This window comes from Muscardinus avellanarius (assembly GCF_963383645.1).
Source record: "Muscardinus avellanarius genome assembly, chromosome: 4".
NCBI lineage: Eukaryota > Metazoa > Chordata > Mammalia > Rodentia > Gliridae > Muscardinus > Muscardinus avellanarius.
The window spans coordinates 87,550,168-87,565,306 of NC_137789.1; the positions used below are offsets into that span (position 1 = coordinate 87,550,168).

General features: G+C 38.1%; 1 protein-coding gene across 3 annotated transcripts in view; it reads left to right on the forward strand.

Annotated features, from left to right (window-relative positions):
• PPP3CB (protein phosphatase 3 catalytic subunit beta) overlaps nt 1–15,139 on the forward strand; it is a gene marked incomplete at both ends in the record, with an annotated part of 55,498 nt that overhangs the window by 22,635 nt on the left and 17,724 nt on the right. For all 3 annotated transcript variants that reach the window (XM_080694577.1, XM_080694579.1, XM_080694578.1), the window contains 7 exons: nt 589–700; nt 2,586–2,731; nt 2,945–3,084; nt 3,191–3,268; nt 3,374–3,468; nt 10,228–10,353; nt 13,369–13,446. In XM_080694577.1, coding sequence (XP_080550703.1) covers nt 589–700; nt 2,586–2,731; nt 2,945–3,084; nt 3,191–3,268; nt 3,374–3,468; nt 10,228–10,353; nt 13,369–13,446 — 775 coding nt within the window. The remainder of the gene's footprint in view (nt 1–588; nt 701–2,585; nt 2,732–2,944; nt 3,085–3,190; nt 3,269–3,373; nt 3,469–10,227; nt 10,354–13,368; nt 13,447–15,139) is intronic.

The window sequence follows — 15,139 nt, forward strand, 5'->3', positions numbered from 1 at the left end:
TTGTAAGTACTCTATAAATGTTATCTACTATTGTTTTTGACATTACATTCACTAATGTACCCCAAAAAGAAGTCATTCTGCCAGTTTTTTTATATTAAATAATCTATAAATCTAAAGTAATGAAATAGACCATTTGCCTCATTGATTCAACAAATATTTATTGCTCTTCTAATTGCTAGCTACTTTCTAGGAGTTGAGAGTCAAAAGGAATAAGATGCCCGGTGTGGTGGCGCACACTTGTAATCCCAGCATTCGGGAGGCTGAGACTGGAGGATCACGGTTCGCAGACAGCCTCAGCTACTAATTAATGAGGCCCTCTGCAACTTAGTGAGACCCTGTTTCAAAATAAAGAATAAAAAATAAGGCAGGGGTGTAGCTCAGAGGTCGAATGCCCCTGGGTTTCATCTCCAGACTGCCAAAAAAAAAAAAAGAATAAGACTACAACGTCCATATTCTTATGAAGGTTGTATTTCAATAAGGGACAGAAAGGGATAATAAAGAATAATAGATATTAAAGGAAAAGAAGAAAGATCAAACAATATAAACAGAAGTATAATATAAATTCACTGGAAACATTTTCTTTTGCAGTGTGTCTTATATTTATGGGTCTTGAAGATTCTATACCCAAGCACATTATTTCTTCTGAGAGGCAACCATGAATGCAGACACCTTACTGAATATTTTACCTTTAAGCAGGAATGTGAGTACTTTCAGAAGAAATATTTTCACTTCCTCAGTATTCTTTTGGAGTAATGTGGATAGTAAGTGGTGCAACATGTAAGAACAAAGCTGGGTGTGGTGGCACATGTTTGTAATCCCAGTAGGTGGGAGGCTGAGACAGGAGGATCACAGGTTTGAGGCCATCTTCAGTTACTTTGGGAGGCCCTCTCCAACTTAGTGAGATCCTATTTCAAAATAATGAATAAAAAATAGGACTGGAAGGCAGGCGTGGTGGTGCATGCTTGTAATCCCAGCATTTGGGAGGCTGAGACCAGAGGATCTCGGTTCATGGACAGCCTCAGCTACTTAGTGAAGCCCTCTGCAATTTAGTGAGACCCTGTTTCAAAATAAAGAATTAAAAAATAGGGCAGGGGATGTAGCTTGGAGGTCAAATGCCCCTGGGTTCCATCCCCAGACCTGCAAAAAAAAAAAAAAAAATAGGACTGGAGATGTAGGTCCGAGGTAGAATGCCCCTGAGTTCAATCCTGAGTACTGAGGGGATGTACGTACATACATACATACATACATACATACATACATACATACATATATATGGAGAGAGGATTTATGCTTATACATACAAAGCTTTCAGGAAGATAGTTAGGCACTCTAGTGTTTAATGGTTTTGTTTGTTTGTGTTTTGGGGGGGTACTGGGGGTTGAACCTAGGGGCTTTCCTACCTCCGGGCTATACTCCCAGACCTATTTTTTTATATTTTATTTGGAAACAGTGTCTCACTAAGTTGCTGAGAGCCTCACTAAGTAGCTGAGACTGGCTTTGGTGGGTTTTTTTGGTTTGTTTTTTGTTTTTCTTTTTTTTTTTGGTACTGGGGTTCCTGGAAGCCCTTTTACCTCCGGGATACACTCCCAGACCTATTTTTATTTTTTATTTGGAAACAGGGTCTCTTAAGCCAGCGAGGCCTGCTCTGAACCAGTACGATCCTCCTGTCTCCGCCTCCCAAGAACAGGGATTACAAGCATGCCCCACCACGCCTGGCTGAGACTGGCTTTGAACCTGCGCAATCCTCCTGTCTCAGCCTCCCAAGCACTGGGATTACAAGCGCACACCACCACACCCAGCTCTAATGGTATTTTTAATATCATTAAATTATTAAATTATATTTAATAATGTAGTTTATTTGTTTGTGGTACTGGGGATGGAACCCAGGGGCATTCTACCTCTGAATTACACCCCCAGCTAGTTTTTATTCTTTTTTTTTTTTTTTTTTTTTTTTTTTTTTTTTTTTTTTTTTTTTTGCGGGTCTGGGATGGAAAGGCATTTGACCTCCGAGCTACACCCCCTGCCCAATTTTTTATTCTTTATTTTGAAACAGGGTTTTACTGAGTTGCAAATGGCCTCACTAAGTAGTAGCTGAGGCTGTCCATGAACCGTGATGCTCCTGTCTCAGCCTCTCAAATGCTGGGATTACAGGCATGCGCCACCATGCCCGGCTCAATATGGAGTTTTAATATCAATATTTATATTGATTTTTTTTTTTACAGATTAACTTAAGAATGGCTTGGAGTTTTGTATATATTTAAAATTTTTTAATTGACACATATTTTACATAATTTATAGGGTGGTTCATTGTTTTTTTGTTTTGTGGTACTGGGATGGAACTCAGGGATATTCTGTCTCCAAGTTACACCCCCAGCCCTATTATTTTTTATTCTTTATTTCAAAATAAGGTCTCAATGAGTTGCAAGGACCTTGCTAAGTAGCTGAGGCTGTCCACAAACCACGATCCTCCGGTCTCAGCCTCCCAAATGTTGGGATTACAAGTGTACACTACCACACCTGGCTCAGTATTTGTTTTTAAGATGATTTTATTACTGATATAGTTTTCTAATGTTTATTTCTTCAAGGTAAAATTAAATATTCAGAAAGAGTATATGAAGCTTGTATGGAAGCTTTTGATAGCCTGCCCCTTGCTGCACTTTTAAATCAACAGTTTCTCTGTGTTCATGGTGGACTTTCACCAGAAATACACACACTGGATGATATTAGGAGGGTGAGTATATATTTTAGTTTCAGAGTTGATTCCTAGTTCTAGCACTTTGTTGAATAGAGAATAGCAGACTCAAGTCTCTCTTCACTTAAGGAACTATCTTAGTAATAGTGTGGATTACATTTAGAGTTGGTATTGCTTTCCCGTGTACATTTTTGTCCTGACTTCTTGATGAGTTATTTCTGTTCTTTGTTTATTTTTTTTTTTTTTTCACAGTTAGATAGATTTAAAGAGCCACCTGCATTTGGACCAATGTGTGACTTGTTATGGTCCGATCCTTCTGAAGATTTTGGAAATGAAAAATCACAGGAACATTTTAGTCACAATACAGTTCGAGGATGTTCTTATTTTTATAAGTAAGGAAAATATCCAAGATTAATCACATTTTAGTTGTTTTAAATAACATATGCTTCATGAAAAAGAGCTATTACTTTACTTAATTTAACTCTTTTTCCCCTACAGCTATCCAGCAGTGTGTGAATTTTTGCAAAACAATAATTTGTTATCGATTATTAGAGCTCATGAAGCTCAAGATGCAGGGTAAGAATTCTGTTTCCCTGACCTAAATTAACACCTTTAATGCAAATCAAACTTAGTGACCATGATTGATGCTTTACGATGCATATTAAGCTATTTGTTTTGCAGCTATAGAATGTACAGAAAAAGTCAAACTACAGGGTTTCCTTCATTAATAACAATTTTTTCGGCACCTAATTACTTAGATGTCTACAATAATAAAGGTAAGATGTTGATAAAAATTGTTAAACATCTTAGCATTTTAATTATTTTTTTGAAAATATAATAGAAAAGGGATATTGTTTGAAACTATCCAATTCTCATTATAAAATACTAAGATGTAAGGGAGGGGAGAGTACAAGAAATTAAAAATCCAAAATGTGAAAAACTAAGTATGTGTAACCATTCTAGAACCTGTCACTCACATAAGCTATTTTGTTTAAAAAAAAAAAAAAAAAAGAACTGCCCTAAATTAAGTATATCAAACAAAACAAACATGATTTTCTTAAGCTCCCCTTTCTTAAATCTTTCTCTTTGTAATCAGGAGAATCTTATTTGTGTAATGCTGCTGCTTCGACCATTTTTTATTTCTACTTTTATAGTGTATCATGTTGCTTGTTTTGTGTTCACTATCTAGATTCTCTTTTCTTTCTTTTTTTAAATTTTTTAATTTTTATTTATTTTTTTAGATACTGGGGGTGGAACCCAGGGGCATTCTATCTCCGAGCATCACCCCCAGCCCTATTTTTTATTCTTTATTTTGAAACAGGGTCTCACTAAGTTGCAAAGGGCCTACTAAGTAGCTGAGGCTGTCCGCGAACCGCGATCCTCCTGTCTCAGCCTCCCATATGCCGGGATTGTAAGTGTGCGCCACCATGCCCTGCTCTTCTTTTTATTTACTTTCTGCTTTTATTCACGTGGTCTCTTGCTGCCTTCAGAAGATTTTGATTTGAATAATCTGCTCTGACATCCTTTCAGAGATGCTTTCTTTTCTTTCCTTTCTTTGACTACTTTTTTTCTTTTATCTTTTTTTTACATTTTGTTACAATGTGGTTTCCATTTCCTTTTTCTCCAAATTTGTTCTGTCTGTACTTATTGTATTTAATTTTATTATGAACATACTTATTGGCAGATAATGCCAAAGGGTTTTAATCCAGTTAAGTATGTGCCAAGGACATTAAGATGAGATTGGGTTTGAGCTGGGCGTGGTGGCACACTCTTTTAATCCCAGCACTTAGGAGGCTGTGACAGGAGGATTACATAGGTTCGAAGCCAGACTCGGCTACTTAGTGAGGCTCTCGGCAACTCAGACCCTGTTTCCAAATAAAATAGAAAATAGTTCTGGGTGTATAGCCTGGAGGTAGAAAAGCCCCTGGGTTCCACCCTCAGTACCACACACACACAAAAAAAAGATGAGATTGGATTTATTTAGTTCATAAGAATAGGAAGCAACTCCTATTTTGACATGTCTGAAATTCAGTTGAATATTTTATAGCCTTAAGAGTCATACTGGAGCAAATGTGCTGGGGAAAAGAACAAGGTTAAAGACTATAAAAAGTTACATTTAAAAAGATAATGAGGTCATTGCTAACTATGGGTCATAGTGTAAGTTCAAAAGAGGAGCAGAAGAGTTTTTTGGATGATGGAAAATGATTGCTAAAAGATTAAAACATTTGCCAGATTTCAAACAGTAACACATTGGATAACTTTAATATGGATTATGCTATAAGAACTCATACTATAGATATTTAATAAAGCGCTTTTTTTTTTGTACTAGGGATTGAACCCAAAGGCATTTTACCTCTGAGCTTCACCCACCCCTTTGTATTTTTTGTTTTGAAACAGGATCTCATAAGGTTGCTATATGGCTGAGGCTGGTCTTGACTCTTTATCTCAGCTTCCCAATACTGGGATTGCAGGCATGTTCTGCTATAACTGGCTATGGCAGAGACGGCTGCTGCTGCTGCTGCTGCTGCTGCTGCTGCTGCTGCTGCTGCTGCTTCTTCTTCTTCTTCTTGTTCCTCTTCCTCTTCCTCTTCCTTTTCTTCCTCCTCTTCTTCCTCCTCTTCTTCCCCTTCTTCCGCTGCTACTGCTGCTACTGCTGCTACTGCAGCAGCAGCACTGGGAATTGAACCCAGGGGCATTCTACCTCCAAGCTACACCCGAGCCCAATTTTTTATTCTTTATTTGTAAACAAGGTGTCACTAAGTTTCAGAGAGCCTCACTGAGTAGCTGGCTGAGAACTTGTGATCCTTCTGTTCCAGTCTCCCAAGTACTGGAGTTAAAAGCATGCGCCACCATGCCAGGCTGTGGCTTCATTTGTGTTTGTTTTGTGCTGTGGTTGGAACCCAGGGGCATTCTGCCTCTGAGCTAACCCCTAGCCCTATTATTTTCTTTTATTAGTTTGAAACAAGGTCTCACTAAGTAGCTGAGGCTGGCCATGAACCTGTGATCCTCCTGTCTCAACCTCCCAAGTACTGGGATTACAGGTATGTGCCACCACACCCAGCTGTGGTTTTTGTTTTGTTTTGTTTTTGCAGTATTAGGGATGGAACCCAGGGGCATTTTACCTCCAAGCTACACCCCCCAGCCCTATTTTTTTGTTCTTTATTTTAAAACAGGGTCTTACTGAGTTACAAGGGACCTCATTAAGTAGCTGTGGCTGTCCACAAACTGCAATCCTTCTGTCTCAGCCTTCCAGATGCTAGGATTACATGCGTGCATCACCATGCCCGGCTTGGGGTTTGTTTTTTGTTTTTTTGTTTTTGCAGGTCTGGGGATGGAACCAAGGAGCATTTTACCTCTGAGCTACACTCCTAGCCCTATTTTTTTATTCTTTATTTTGAAACAGGATCTCACTAAGTTGCAGAGGGCCTCACTCAGTAGCTGAGGCTGTCCACAAACTGTGATCCTCCCATCTCAGCCTCCCTAATGCTGGGATTACAAGCATGTGCCACCATGCCTGGCTGGAGTTTGTTTTTGAAAAGAAACATAACTGAATTTTATTCCACTATCAAGAATAGAGATGAGCCGGGTCTGTTTCCAAATAAAAATGTAAAAATAGGTCTGGGAGTGTAGCCCAGAGGTAGAAGGGCCTCCAGGAACCCCAGTACCAAAAAAAAAAAGAATAGAGATGAGTGCTTTTTTTATTTTGGTACTGGTGATTAAACCTAGGAATATTCTACCTCTGAGCTACACCCCCAGCCTTATTTTAATTTTATTTTGAAACAAGTTCTGTATTACCATGTGCTAGCCTCAAACCTCCGATCCTCCTATCTCAGCCTCCCAAATACTGGAATTAGAGGTGTATGCCACCTCACTCACCTGAAATGTTTGCTTCATTTAACTTTCTGCCAGTGTTAATACTTCCTCAACTATGACTTTCCATCGGCAGTGTTAAAGAAGCTAGTGTCCCGTGCCTAGTTGATTACTCTCTCACTGATTATCCGTTGTCAGTTTGACTCAGGAAGATAAGATATCAGGTTTTTTTAGAACTTAAAAATGAAATGCAAAAGCCTGGGTTGGTGGCGCAAGTTTGTAATCATTTGAGAGGTGGAGACTAGAGGATCTCAGCTATTTAGCAAGGCCCTTCTCAACTCAGACCCTGTTTCAAAATTAAAAGCACTAAAAAAAAAAAAAAAAATAGGGTTGGGGATGTAGCTTGAAGGTACAGTGCCACTGGGTTCCATCCCCAGAACCGGGGGGGGGGGGGGGGAAGGAATGCAAAGCCAGGCCTGGTGGGGCACACTCATAATCCCAGTACTTGAGAAACTGAGACAGGAGGATCACAGGCTCTCAGCCAGTTTCAGCTACGTAGTGAGGCCTTTGTAATTTGGTGAGATCCTGTTTCAAAATAAAGAATAAGCCGGGCGTGGTGGCGCACGCTTGTAATCCCAGCATTCAGGAGGCTGAGACCGGAGGATCGCAGTTCGCGGACAGCCTCAACTTCTTAGTGAGGCCCTCTGTAACTCAGTGAGACCCGGTTTCAAAATAAAGAATAAAAAAATCGGTCAGGGGGTGTAGCTCAGAGGTCAAATGCCCCTGGGTTCTATCCTCAGACCCACATAAATAAATAAATAAATAAATAAATAAATAAATAAATAAATAAATAAAATGTAAGACTGGGGGTGTAAGTTGGAGGTAGAATGCCCCTGTGTTCCATCCCCAGTACCGAAAAAAAAAATGCAAACCACTGGATATGTTCTGTCAAAATCAACTGTCTTCTTAGTATTTTTGAGTCTGTACATAGATAGTGTTAATGATTTCAGTGTTCACATAGTACAGGCATATTTGTACTGTTTTATTACCACCAATAAGGCAATTTTCTAGATTTTTTTCTCTCCTACTTTAAATAATAAGATCTAAATGGTTGGTATAATAATTAGTATAATGATAATAAGATCTAAATATTTGATATATAATAATATGTAATAAGATCTAAATGTCCATAATTTCTGAGACTAAGCTTAAAATATTTTACATGGAATTTAGAAAGGGAAACACACATGTTAAGTTAGTAAATCATAATATGTAGTAGGCTCACTTTGGTTCTGTTTTAGCCAGAATTGCTTATCTTACGTTTTAGTTGGTTGGGGGGGGGGGTGTGCGTGTGCATGTGCGTGTGCGCATGTGTGTGTGTGTTGCTGGGGATTGAGCCCAGAGGCACTCTACCTCCAAGTTATACCCTCAACCCTATTTTATTTTTTATTTGGAAGCAGAGTCTTGCTAAGTTGCTAAGGGCCTCACTACATTGCTAAGGCTGGTTCCGAACCTTCAATCCTGTCTCAGCCTTCCAAGTACTGGGATTACAGGCATACACCACCATACCTGGCTTCAGATCTTTGAATTTGAATCTGAATTTCAGTACTTTTCATTAAAATGAAAAAAGAAACCACACAATTGTTATAATATTTATTAAAACATCTTATAAATTTATATGGTTTCATGTGAAATATCTTCTCTGATCTTAAATTCTGAAATAGGAAGGGTAGACATTTTAATTGCTTTTTGTATTTTGTTGTTGTTGTTGTTATTGTTTTGTGTTACTGGGGATGGAACCCAGGGACATTCTACCTCTGAACTATACCCCCAGCCCTACTTTTTATTCTTATTTTGAAACAGGGTCTCACTGAATTGCAGAGGGCCTCACTAAGTAGCTGAGGCTGTCAGTGAACTGATCCTCCTGTCTCAGCCTTCCAAATGCTGGGATTACAAGCATGCACACCACCCCTAGCTTTTTTTTTTTTTTTCTTTTTTTTTTCTTTTTTTTCTTTTTTGTAGTACTGAACCAAGGCCTTGTTAATGCCAGGGAAGGCTCTACCACTGAACTATGTCCCCAGCCCCTTATTATAAATAAGAAACAAATAAGTTAAATAGTTTACCATGCATTGCACATGGTAATACATGCCTTAGCTTAGAGTCTACTCTAACCCTATGTTCCATAAAGTAATATAACCAGTGACTGAAATCTATATAGGTTAATTTAAGATATTATAAAAAACACTAAAAATATATCTGAAATTGAGATAAATGCTACCTATGCAATTTTTTTGGTGGTTCTGTTTTTTGTTTGTTTGTTTGTTTGTTTTTTGTTTGTTTTTCCAGTACTGGGGAATGAATCAAGGGCCATTCTGCCAGGCATTATGGTGCATGCTTATAATCCCAGCAATCAGGAGGCTGAGACAGGAGGATCATGTTCAAGAACAGCCTCAGGTACTTAATGAGGCTCTTTGCAACTCAGTGTGATCCTGTCTCAAAATAAAGAATAAAAAATAGGACTGGGGTTGTAGCTTGGAGGTAGAATGCCCCTGGGGTCCATCCCCAGTACTGCAAACATAGGGGGGGAGGAGTGTTCTACCTCTTGAGCTACACTCTCAGCCCTATTTTTTTTTTTTTTATTCTTTATTTTGAAACAGGGCCTCACTAAATTGCAGAGGGCCCCACTAAGTATCTGAGGCTGACCACGAACCCAGATCCTCCTGTCTCAGCCTCCCAAGTACTGGGATTACAAGTGTGTTCCACCATACCAGGCTTATGTTTTTCTTCTGGCATGTTAGTATAATTTTTTCTAAATGAAGTTAAATGTTAGAAGTAGTTTCACCTGATTTTTTTATATTAAATGAAATAAATACATTCATACATCAACAAATAAAATCTGGCAGTTTTTTTTGTTTGTTTGCTTTATTACCATTCAACTGTCTCAACTTGAATGAACTTAGAAACCTAGAAAACTGCTAATTGTCATTCTTTTTTTTTTTCTCTAAATTGCATGTTCACAATTTTGGATTTAGTTAAAATAAATTCTCATTGTTAGTAAAACATTCTGGAAAGATTCTGGAAATTTCAGTAATAATAAGTAGATCTGACTATTCTACATGAATGTGTATTAAAAGCCAGGCTTGATGGTGCACACTTGTATGCTGGAGGATCGCAGATACCTAATGAGGCCCTCCAAAACTCTGTTAAACTCAGTGATACTCTGTTTCAAAATGAAGAAAAAAATAGGGCTGCGGATGTAGCTCAGAGGTAGAATGCCCCTGTCCTGGTTTTTGTTTGTTGTTGTTGTTTTTGTTTGTTTTTTTTTTTTTTTGGTGGTACTAGGAATGGAACCCAGAGGCTTTCTACCTCTGGGCTATACTCCCAGACCTATTTATAGTTTATTTGGAAACAGGGTCTCACTAAGTTGCTGAGAGCCTCACTAAGTAGCTGAACCTGTGTGATCCTCCTGTGTCGGCCTCCCAAACGCTGGGATTACAAGTGTGTGCCACCATGCCCAGCTGAATGCCCCTGTATTCAATCCCCAGTACTGAAAAAAAAAAAAAAATAGTATTATTACAAAAAAACAGTTTCTATCCCTCTTTCAGCCCAGATTCTACTTACTCCTCAGTCCCATCCCTCTTAAAAGATTTTTACCTGCTATTATATATTTTATACTTTCAGAGCTAAAGATAATTTGTTAAATTGACATTGGACTTATCTTGCAGCTGCTGTATTAAAGTATGAAAATAATGTGATGAATATTCGACAGTTTAACTGTTCTCCACATCCTTACTGGTTGCCCAATTTTATGGATGTCTTCACATGGTCTTTACCATTTGTTGGAGAAAAAGGTATGATTTTTATTTAAAAATATAAGAACTTTTATTACTGTTCTTCTACTCCAGTTTACTCACAGGTACATGCTTGCTAAAGGCAACTGAAGTTTGCTTTCACTCTGATTACAGCTCTACTTGGGTTTATGGGTATGGATATGAGAGCCTCAAAGATATTTTAGTTAGCTATTTACAGCCCCCATGTGAGGGTGTCTGGGGGACTGGGAGAAGACTTATAAATAGCCCTATGTTGTCTTCAGCTGTCGGATTTTCTTTCTTTCTTTCTTTAGCGTCTTTTTCTTTTTTTTCTTTTCCTTTTTTTTTTAGCGTAAGCCTTTTATGGAGGGATTGCTTTGCTTTGGAATGGACCCTTCTGCAATATTTTAACAGCACTTTTGGGAATATCCCAGCAATTAATAGGAGAATTTAATAGCCCTTGTTTGGCAAGTCATCTTACAGCACTTCTGTACTCTGAGAGAAATGATAAAGAGAAATCTTGGTTCTAACATAATATTTTTTCTTTTATATAAAAAATAAAATTTTAATTAATGCTTTTCTTATAATTTAGAAGAATTCCTATCAAGAAATGCTTTTAAAGAGAAAATAAATGCTATATAAGAAGTTTGTCTTTTGTTCCTAGTTCTATAGAATTCTTAGGAATTTTTATACCTATCACATTCTCTTCTATGTAGTGTTAATTTTTAACAAAGCAATGCCTCAGTTTTTATTTATGGCAGATGATAATATGAGAGTACAGACATGATTAGAAAAACAGTTTGTTTTTTATCTCTATTTTTCATACCTCTTCCATGTTATAAAATATTCTTTTCTGTATGTTACTTCTGTCAAGGCAAGTTTTGTTAATAAAATTTAGATCTAATACTTAAACTGGAAATATTAAATAGATTTTCTGTTGATCACCTGCCATTTTCTTCATTTACTTAGTAGGTCTGACATTAAGTTAATATGGAGATAGAATTACCTGCTTTAGCATTTGAGAAGGGGGCCAGTTAAGGGCTTAGGTACAAGGGATGTGTTTCACCTAACAACCTTCTATCTTTGGTATGTGAGAAATAGTTCAATCATAGCATCATCGAGCTAAAGGGAATTTAAGAATTCATCTTGCTTTCTTGCCTGCAAGCTAGACTGTAATTAAACTAGTGTGTGTGTGTGTGTGTGTGTGTGTGTGTGTGTGTGTGTGTGTGTGTGTAGCTGGAGATTGAACAGGGCCCCTATTTATGCTGCCAGGTCCTCTACTACTGAGCTATATCCCCAGCCCACCTAACGTGTAGGTGTCATGAAGATAAGGCAGGAGGGAAAATGGGCAGTTTGTAGATTCTCTTTGACTCTCTGATGCTTTCACAAAGAAATATTTCATTATTCTAATTTAAATGTTTATGGATGTGTGTTTAAATAAGGAAAAAATTTTTCTCAGTGCACCTGTCAAAAAACTGAAAATAGAGCCAGGCATGGTGGCCCATGCTTGTAATCCCAGCATTTCGGAGGTTGAGACTGGAGGATCATGATTTGCAGCCAGCCTCAGCTACTTAGGCCCTTTGAAACTCAGTAAGGCGCTGTTTCAAAATAAAGAATAGAGCCCGGTGTGGTAGTGCATGCTTGAATTCCAGCATTTTTGAGGCTGAAACAGGAGAATCATGGTTCAAGGACAGCCTCAACTACTTAGGCCCTCTGCAACTCAGTGAGACCCTATTTCTCAATAAAAAATAAAAATAGCATTGGGGATGTTGTTCAGAGTTAGAATGCCCTTGGGTTCCATCTCCAGTGCCTCAATAAATATATAAATAATAATAAGTTTCAGACAGGGCATAGTGGTGCACACTTGTGATCCCAGTACTTGGAAACCAAGACAGGAGGATTGCAGGTTCAAAGCCAGCCATTCAAACTTAGTGAGGCTTTCAACAACCTAATGAAACCCTGTTTCCAAATAAAGTTTCAGGGGAGTTGCTGGAGCTAGGTTGTGTGCATGTGTGTTTATGTTACTGAGGATTGAAGCCAATAGTATTCTCTACTGAACTTCAGTACTCCCAGCCCTTTTCTTTTGTATGTATGTATGTATGTATGTATGTATGTATGTATATATGTATGTATATATGTATGTATTTATTGCAGTACTGGGATTGGAACCCATGGTCATTCTACCTCCGAGCTATACCCCCAGCCCTATTTTTTATTCTTTATTTTAAAACAGGGTCTCACTGAGTTGCAAAGGGCCTCACTAAGTAGCTGAGGCTGGCTGCAAACTGCGATCCTCCTGTCTCAGCCTCCCAAATACTGAGATTACAAGCATGTGCCACTATGCCAGGCTCCCAGCCATATGTTTTAACTCTTTATTTTGAAACAGGGTCTCACTAAGTTGCAAAAGGGCCTCACTAAGTAGCAGAGGCTATTGTGATTCCATCTCAGCCTCCCAAATGACATGTGCCACCAAGCCCCCCCACACCCAGGGGCATTTTGAAGCAGCTATACTGTGATTATTTTCTTGCTACTTAATTTTGTATCCATGAATGAAGCTTTGAAATGTATATACATCTAGATGTTATTTCTCCTCATTTCTTTGGGGCTTAATTTTTTTCTTGAGAGATAAGAATGTTTCTCTCATTTGTTTTCCCAAGTTTCATTTTGAAAACCTTTACAATGTTTTAATTCCATTATTCTTGCCACTAGAATGTGTCTTCTCAGAGGCCAGGTGTGGTTGCGCACACTTTTAATCCCAGCAGAGACTGGAGAATCGCAGTTTGTGGACAGCCTCAGCTACTTAGTGAGGCCCTTCCCAACTTAGTGAGACCCTGTTTCAAAACAAAACCAAAAAAAACTAAAAACTAGGGCTGGGGGTATGGCTTGGAGGTATAATGCCCCTGGGTTCCATCCCCAGTACAGAAAAAAAAAGAGTGAGAGAGAATGTGTCTTCTTGGGCTAAACATTATTTAACTATTTGTATGATCATTGCTGTGCATACATATAGACAGTTCTATATGGGAAGCTAACATCATTTTTTTTTTCTTTTTTGAATAGTGACAGAAATGTTAGTAAATGTTCTGAGTATTTGCTCTGATGATGAACTAATGACCGAAGGTGAAGACCAGTTTGATGGTATGATTACTCATCTTACTATTTATTTGAAATGGTATCTCTTAACTATTAAGCCTCAGTGCACACTGTTTTGCCAAAAAATAGTCATTGCTTTCAGATGGCCATGCAATTTGATAAGTGACATGTTAATGTCTTTCAGTTATTGCTTAATATTTTAAAATAATTTTGGGTATTCTTATAGTGATATGTGGAGAAAGATGAATTTTTGGAAGGAGGAAACAGAAAACCAGAAGGAAAGTAAAATTGAAAGGCATTAAAAGGATATGGTTCTTCATGAATATGGACACTGCTTTCAAAGAAAGAGTTGAATACAATATTTTTCGTGCATTAGAAACATACCTGAACTCCTAGTATTGCTTTCCCTCCATTGCTGCCACCAGAGTAGTCTGTTCTCAATTTAGTATGGTTGTTTTTTAAAGGGCTATTTGCTAGTTTGCTAGAGATTCTGAAAGTATTTTTTCCATAGAAACAAGATTATATGTGGTCATTAATTCTTATATAAGCCAACAGGCCTGAATACCTAATGTATATTTGTAGTATAAATGAATACCATATAAATTAATTTTTTCATTTTATATTTTGAAATTTTTATTTAAATATTAATTTACAACTTAACTAAGCAAATAAAAAGGTAAATAACATTTTTCACATATTTTAGTGTGTGTGTATATATATATATATATTTTTTTTTTTTAAAGTGATACTGGGGATTGGACATAGGGACATTATACCTCTGAGATATGCCCCCAACCCTATTTTATATTTTAATTTTGAAATAGAGTCTCACTAAGCTATATCATTCTGGCCTTGAACCTGGGATCCTCCTGTCTTAGCCACCTGAATACTAGGATTATAGGCCTTCTGCCACTGTGCCCAGTTTAATATACTTTTTTTGTGTATGTGGTGCTGGAGATTAAACCCAAGGGCATTCTACCTCTGAGCTACACAATCCAGACGGATATTTTTATTCTTTATTTTTGAAACAGGGTCTTAGTTGTGGAGTGGCTCACTAAGTAGCTGTGGCTGCCCATAAACCTGGATCCTCCTGTCTCGGCCTCTCAAGTACTGGGATTACAAGTGCATGCCACCACACCTGGCTAATATACTTTGTGTGTGTGTGGGGGGGGGGTTACTGAGGATTGAACTAAGGGCATTCTACCTCTCAGCTACACCCTCAACCCAATTTATTTATTTATTTATTTATTTTTTTTTGTGGGTCTGGGGATGGAACCCAGGGGCATTCGACCTCCGAGCTACACCCCCTGTCCCCTATTTTTTATTCTTTATTTTGAAACAGGGTCTCACTGAGTTGCAGAGGGTCTCACTAAGTAGCTAAGGCTGTCCGCGAACCACAATCCTCCTGTCTCAGCCTCCCAAATGCTAGGATTACAAGCGTGTGCTACCACGCCCGGCTCTCAACCCAATTTTATTATGTATTTTTAAACAGGGTTTCACCAAGTTGCTGAGGTGAGAAATCTGAGTTGCTGAGCTGCAAACCTATGATCCTCCTATTTTACCTCCCAAGTACTGGGATTACAGGTGTATGCCACCATCCCTAGCTAGTTTGCTATACTTCTTATAGTTATAGCCAATATTTAAATATTTTTATATTACATATTGATGAAATTTAAAAGCTTGCTCCTACTGCTGAATATGGTGGCTCAAGCCTATAATCTCAGTACTTGCAAGGCTG